The following is a 6,892-nucleotide window of genomic DNA, read 5'->3' on the forward strand; positions in this document are numbered from 1 at the left end:
TCAAAAACCACATAGGATGTTAATTAAAAGGCATTTATTTCTGAAACCAGAAATCAGTGTCTCATAGCTGATTTATTGTGTACTCTACTACAGAAAATACACATAGACCTCTAGTCCTTTATAATTTCTAATGCTGCTGTTTGCAGTGAACTTTTGAAGCAGTGCATCCTTTCTGAACCCTGTTTTAAAGCATCAGAACTATTTTTTTATCACCATTAAGATTGTTTCATTTCTTACCAAAAATAACTTTCAATCCCTGAAGTTTGAATGCTCAGCTGTTGTCCAAGTTGCCTAAATTCTTTCCTTCAGGTAGGAAAAAAAAGTTGCCAAGAAGAAACCACTAGTGGACAAAGTAACTATTGGTCTATATTTTAAATCATGGATGAAGGATATAACTAAAAATAAATTGACATTTAGGTGGTGATAAGTATAATAAAAGTATTTTCAACATACATGAAGGAAACTCAAATTTTCATGTTTTTTTAATTTCAAACCTAATTTCTTTAAAAGCAGACTGAGACTATTTTCATGCATTACTTCTGCTGGCTTGCCCTGGATAATTTTAGTGCTTAACATAAATCCCAGTGTCTAAAAATCCCTACCTGTCTGTCAGCCCATTTCTATAGATACCAACAGAAGCACCTACATTGTTCATGGTGCTGAGTATTTTGAATTTGACAGTCATTAAGTCCCATAACCAAGTCTTGGCTTGGAGGAAAAAAAAAAAGAAAAAGAGGCTTACACAGTTAAGTCGATGATCAAAATATTGATTAGCACAGCTTTGATGTGTTACTGGAATAACTCCAAAAAAGCTGTAGCAGAATGAGGAAAAAGCACAAAGGCAGGCAGTTTTTTCAGAGGTTTGGAGTGATTCCCATGTTGGGGCTTATTAACTGGAGTTTTCAGCTTTGGGAAGTGGTACCGAGCATGAGTGGAGGATGGAGGTTTATATAAAGGTATGTAAAATCATGACTGGCATGGGAACAATTATTCATTCTTTTCCTTGTAACTCAAAGAATGGCAGGCATGCAACAAAGCCATCAGGAAGCAGATCTAAAATAAATAAAATTACTTTGTAGTTTTCCAGCCAACGCCTAATTATATTGTGAAATTTGTTGCCACAGGATGTTTTGGATGCTGAAAGTATGAATGGGTTCAAAAAACACTAGACAGATTTACAAAGGGCAAGCTATTCACAGCTATTAAAGACATAGATCTGTGTGCAATCTCTGGGCTAGGAAGGCCCAAAGGCACCAGTGCTGAAAGCTAGAAGGGTTTATTGGGGCAGGATTTCTCAATGTCTGTTGTTCTGCTCTTTTTCTCTTTCTTTTTTCCTTGGGATCCATTGCTGGGTGCATTCAGATACAAGACTTGATTAAATTTTCTGAGATTATTTTGGATAGAGGGACCAAAACCCAACTGTTTCTCAAGGTGTTTGATTTTGAGTAGTTTCCTGGTAAGAATGAGTTTGAAAGAAAATGGATTATTTTGGAAAATCCTTGCCAGGAATGCTGAAGTTTTTGTGATGTCAGTAAAGCTTTTCCTCTGTGGACAGTGGTTAACTCACATTTTCATCCCTTTCTGTTTGACTAGGGTTTGGCTGCATCCAAAGCCTGAAGGCTTTATGTTTTCATTAAAAGGGAAAGGAAACCCCAATCTTTAACTCTGCCATGTGATCCTGGAATAACTTTTATAAATCCTCACTCTCTAAGGAAACTTCCTAGTCCTGTTACAGCTGAACTTAGAAGTTTTTGTCTCACTGTTTGAAAGAAAAGCAAGACTGAGGGTATTTTTCCCCAAGGATAGAAAAAAATCTACAAAAAGTTAAATGGAGGAGTTCTGCTGTTCTGTAGTGTGTAAGCATATGTTGCCACCTGGTGGGAATCCTCACATGGATGATATCACGTTACACTGGCATCAGTAAAATTCTGTGCATGTAAAAATGTTTTTAGGATTCATCCCATGATTTCATTGAGTCCATTAAAAAGGTCTTAACTGGCATACTTTTTCTCTTGTAATTTTTCCCTTCCCTCTCCCTCTTAGGAAACAGCAAACCCCTGTCATTTTGCTAAGTAACTGATGTCTTAAAGTACGTTTAAAATGTGGTCATTTTATTTTTATGTGTTCCTTTTGTCTTTTCAGGACAGCCCAGAAACTTGCAAGATCTATGCCGAATTAAAATCCGTCAGTGTATAGGCCTTCAAAACCTCAAACTACTTGATGAACTACCCATTGCCAAGGTCATGAAAGACTACTTAAAACACAAATTTGATGATATCTGATATCCATGAAGAAAGGAACTCTGAGCAAGTTTAGTTCTATTCCAGATACTGAAGAGGCTTGTTGCCTTGCACAAAGTATATCCTATGCAAATTCTGATTTTTCTGTGAAGTCAGAAGGCAGGTATACACTTCCTTGGGTTTTTTATACCACAGCTAGAAGGTCTTAATTTTTGGTTTCTTGGTCCAAGTTTACAAGGTCCAAGCTTTCCATACAATATTGCATTTTAAAAATTGCTGTTGGTTTTCTGTTTGTTTTCACATTACGTGTGCAGACTTGCCGTGGAGATGGAAGGCAGCCCCTCGAGGGAAGTGGTTGGTTTGAGTTGGCATGCTGAGCAATGATGCAAGAACATAAAAGTTTGGAAATCAAGGCACCTGTCCTGCAAAAGGATACAGATAGACTACAGAGCCCTGTTGGTTGGGACCCCTGTCTCTGCCACATGTTTGTTTTTGCAGGACAGAGGGAAGAGTGGATAATCAACATGTCCTTGGGTACTGTATGAATATAATTTGGAAATTGAGGAAAAAAATGCAGTTACCCTGTTCAATTTGAGGGTCTATACATTGGCTTTTTTTTTTTTTTTTTTTTTTTTTTTTTTTTTTGTATTTTTCTTTTTCTAATTACTGTAGTTGGGATGCCCAGAGAATTCAGGCCCTCTTTCCCAACATTCTGAATGGGTGGCTGTTTATAAGTCTATTTTTACCAGTGACAGTACACTACCGAGAGGCATAGCCTCTGTATTTTTTACAGTAACTTAAGAGGAAACAAATTTAGATTTTTTGAAGCCAATGTATTCTGTTGCTCATACAGTGCCTCCTGTGCAATAATCTCTCTGATGTATTTTCCCTTTATGTGTGATTCCCCCACTATTCCTCATTTAGTCTCAGTGCATTATTTGTGAGAGCAGGAGCTGCTGCCTCACTGTAGTGTTGATGTGACATTACAGAAATGATGCAGCAGTTGCTGTTCATTATTACTCCCTGAATTTCATGAATGTATAACCTGCTTTATTTCACTTTCAGTTGAGATTTTATCTACGGGTTCTCAGCCAAATTGTGTCCACTAAAAAAAAAAGAAAAGAAATTGGCCAAACCCTTTTGTTTTAAAAGCAGTGGTGGTGGGGGGAGTTGTTTTGATTGCTCTGAAATTCAGTTTGTTTCAGGTTAGAGAGCAGGAAGGGCACACAAGTTATTAACTAAGAAAAAAAGCCCCACTTACATTGAAAGTTTAAATTTTGCAATTAATCTGAAGACAGAAACTGAGAGGAGTGCTGAAATCTGGCTACTGAATGTGTTTTTCAAACCAGGTATTAAAAGATCTGTTACAGAGTTTTGTTTCTGATAGTAAGAAAAAAAAGAATTTCTTGATCAAAAGAAGATTGGGCCAAAATGTGCAGTTGTTTCCCTCTCTTTATTTTCAAGGCATTACAGACTCAGCATAATGTTCTTGCCAGTGTTCTCTACTTTTATTTGGGCATCTGCCTGGCTCCAAAAGAGCCCCTCTGATATCAGGAGTGCTTTTGTATCAATTGCATCAACCGAAGTGGGAGATGAAAGGAATGGTGATGGCTTTTAAGTTTCACACGTCACTTTCAAAATATTTAGTATTAAAAATAGGAAAAGCAAGGTAAGGCAGGTAAGCTCATATTATTTAACTCTGCTAGTTCCTTTTAATATTTGATAACCCCGGACTGCAGCTCCCTGAGCATGAACCTTATCACTGCTAATGGATGCACCGGAACCATGGCAAGCAAGGGGGATTATCTGTCCCTATTGTGCCTGGCATTGCATCAGGTTTCCAAACAATAAGGGATTTTGGAGATTCATGGCTCAGAGGGTTAGGAATGGGGTGTTGAACCTTTTTATCTCCAGCTTGTACCAAGTCCAGCTGCTTGAGCAGTGACCAAGAGTTCACATCTCGGCAGTGTGAGTGAGCAAGTCCAGCCTAACACCCTGCACTGGGATGTAGAGCTTGTAGTGCTTCCTCCTGGTTGTATCTGTGGAGTAGGGACAAGCTGAGCACATGGGTGGGGTGTGAGTGTGAGCCCGAGTCTCTTGGCTCCTGTGGAGGGAAGATCAGCCATTCTAATCTTTGAGCTCTCCAGTGCTGAGACAGGGCATACTGGCAGGTTTTAACACAAATCTTCCATTTTCTGACATGAAATCAGGATCTTAAAACTGTTTTCTTTAAAAAAAAACAAAACAGACTTAGTATTGTTCACTACACTTGTAAGTTGGTCTAAACCAATGTCCTTTCCCACTGAATTTTTACAGTAATATTTTCTAAGGTAATCTAGAGTATATTTTAGTTGCAATCTATATTAAGGCAAATTATTTGTTCTGTCTGTTGCTGTGACTGAAGAAAATTATGAAAGACTTTGTTGGTTACAAGAATGCTATTTAATGAAGAAATGTGTAATTCCATTATTTATTGTTTGAGGTTTGTTTTTTGGTTATTTCTTTTAAGTAACTGACATCTAAAAGGGAACACACATATGTTTCAGGCCAGTAAAAAGCCTTTCTTTTAAATTAATTTTCATCCTCTTCTCTCCCCAGGGTGGAGGGAAGCCCTCACCCTTTTTTGCAATGCTAAGCCTTCTCTTGTAGCTAGTTTCTCACTTTAATTCTGCAAAGCACCACAGCACATGTGGGTCTGAACCTACTGATAGTCCCATGCACTGTCTCTGGTTACCCACATGCTCACGTGCAGATAAAATAGGATTATTCATTGATAATCCTACCCAAATTTTGATAAGGGGGAATTTGGTCCTTTTTTTATTATTTTCAGTATTGTGCACAAATACTTTGAAGAACAAACTGACCTTTGTTTTTCATTCGGACTAGAATGTGGAAGGAGAAGTGCATAATAGAGACTTGTGATGTAGCCTCGTTCCGTTACCTTAAAATTCACGGTTGAACACTTTTAATAAACCTTAAAAAATTGGCAAACACACCAAAGAATCAATATGAGTAAAAGACTCTGATCGTTAACAAACTGCAAACCTCATCCTTTAAAACAAAGCAGAAAGTTTTTGTAAATATTTATGTTTATAAATGTACAGCAGAGTAAGAGTGTTTTTTAGATTATTTAATTACCATATTTCTAAACTATTTACATTATAGACAATACTTGTTAGTTTGAAAAGCTCGAGTGGGGTTTTTTTGTTTGTTTTGGGTTTGTTTTCTTTTTTTTTTTTTTTCTTTTAATTCACTATCATTCATGCTTGGAATAACTCTGGCTTCCTTGGAATAGCGTGGAAAATTCAGTTTTCTGGCTCTGGTTGGCAGAACACATCTGGACAAACTCTTCAGATAAATACCAAGAGGCAAAAGAAAAGATGTGGCATCTTTATCAGGATGGGCTGGTTTGGAGGAAAAAACCTGCCCACAAGTGCAGCTTCCATGAAATGCTGAGTTACCAATACCGTCATGTATTTTGTTCTTCCTTTGCAATGTAAGTTTTTGCTTTGGGTCAATTTGAATTTTAAAAAAAAAGAAAAAAAAAGAAAAGAAAAAAGTTAAACCTGGTTAAAACCTATTTTTGGTTTATGTTCTGTTTATTTCTAATGTAATGTTTTAATAACATAATACCACTTTACACATTTTCTCTCAATGTTTGTCTGTCTCTTCTACTCCTGTTTCCTTCTCCAGAGTACATGATTCTGGTAATGCATTTGGGACTCAAAATGCCCCCATAAATGGGAGTTCAGATGTCTCATGAGTTGTAGTTTGATTTTTTACCAGTAAATATGAGCATAAAACACATAAAATAGTTTGGGGTGGAAGGGACCTTAAAGCTCATCCAGTCCCGCCCCCTGCCAAGGGCAGGGACACCTTCCACTATCCCAGGTTGCTCCAAGCCCTGTCCAGTTTGGCCTTGGACACTTCCGGGGCTGGGGCAGCCACAGCTGCTCTGGGGACCCTGTGCCAGGGCCTCTCCACCCTCACAGTAAAACAAAACTGGCTCTAGAGCTGGGCTTTGGAGGGGGGAACAACCTGGTCCTAAGCTGTGAATGATTGGGTTTTCCCTGCTCGGATTCCAGCACAGCTACTTCAGGGTTGCTGACAGGTTCACCTTTTTTCCTCAGGTTCATGCACTGACTAAGATACAAAAATTACCAAATAGAGGCTGTGTTTTGGAGTCTATTTACTGCTAATAAAAGTTGAATAAGGGGGATGCCTATGAATATTTTTGACACACAGATAGAAACTGAAACATTTGGGTTCAGCCACGAGAAAAATGTACAACCAAAAGTTGCAGTAAGGTTTTGGACTCTAAAAATTTGGAGAGGAAGGAGACTAGATTTCAAGACATTACTGCTAAAGGGTGGTAGGGAAAAAAAATGCTGTTTCCTTTGCTCAGTAGCAAACTGCACAAACATCACTGGGCAAACATTGACTGTTCTACCAGCAGTTGCGTTTGGAGCTGCTGCTGATGGTTACTAACAGGCTGGCCAGGCTTTGGCTGCACTTTACTGAATGGTGTGCTAAAGACGTTCCTGTTTATGTATTGTATTTCCTGTTTGAGTGCTCACTTGCGAAGTTTAAAACAATTAATGGCTAATGTTACTACTTGGAAAAACCTGATTTACAAGCTGTTGACAAATGAT

At 38.1% G+C, this 6,892-nt stretch overlaps 1 protein-coding gene across 3 annotated transcripts in view; it reads left to right on the plus strand.

The window, feature by feature from the left end:
• Positions 1-5,087, plus strand: part of ASB7 (ankyrin repeat and SOCS box containing 7) — a 28,859-nt gene extending 23,772 nt beyond the window's left edge. For 2 of the 3 annotated variants that reach the window (XM_039557876.1, XM_039557875.1), the window contains exon 6: positions 2,143-5,087. In XM_039557876.1, the coding sequence (XP_039413810.1) occupies positions 2,143-2,282 (140 nt within the window). In that variant the 3' untranslated portion in view covers positions 2,283-5,087. The remainder of the gene's footprint in view (positions 1-2,142) is intronic. The other variant, XR_005602805.1, reaches the window with a different exon arrangement.
• Positions 5,088-6,892: the final 1,805 nt, after the last annotated feature.

The sequence above is a fragment of the Corvus cornix genome, chromosome 10 (assembly GCF_000738735.6).
Source record: "Corvus cornix cornix isolate S_Up_H32 chromosome 10, ASM73873v5, whole genome shotgun sequence".
NCBI classification, from domain to species: Eukaryota; Metazoa; Chordata; class Aves; order Passeriformes; family Corvidae; genus Corvus; species Corvus cornix.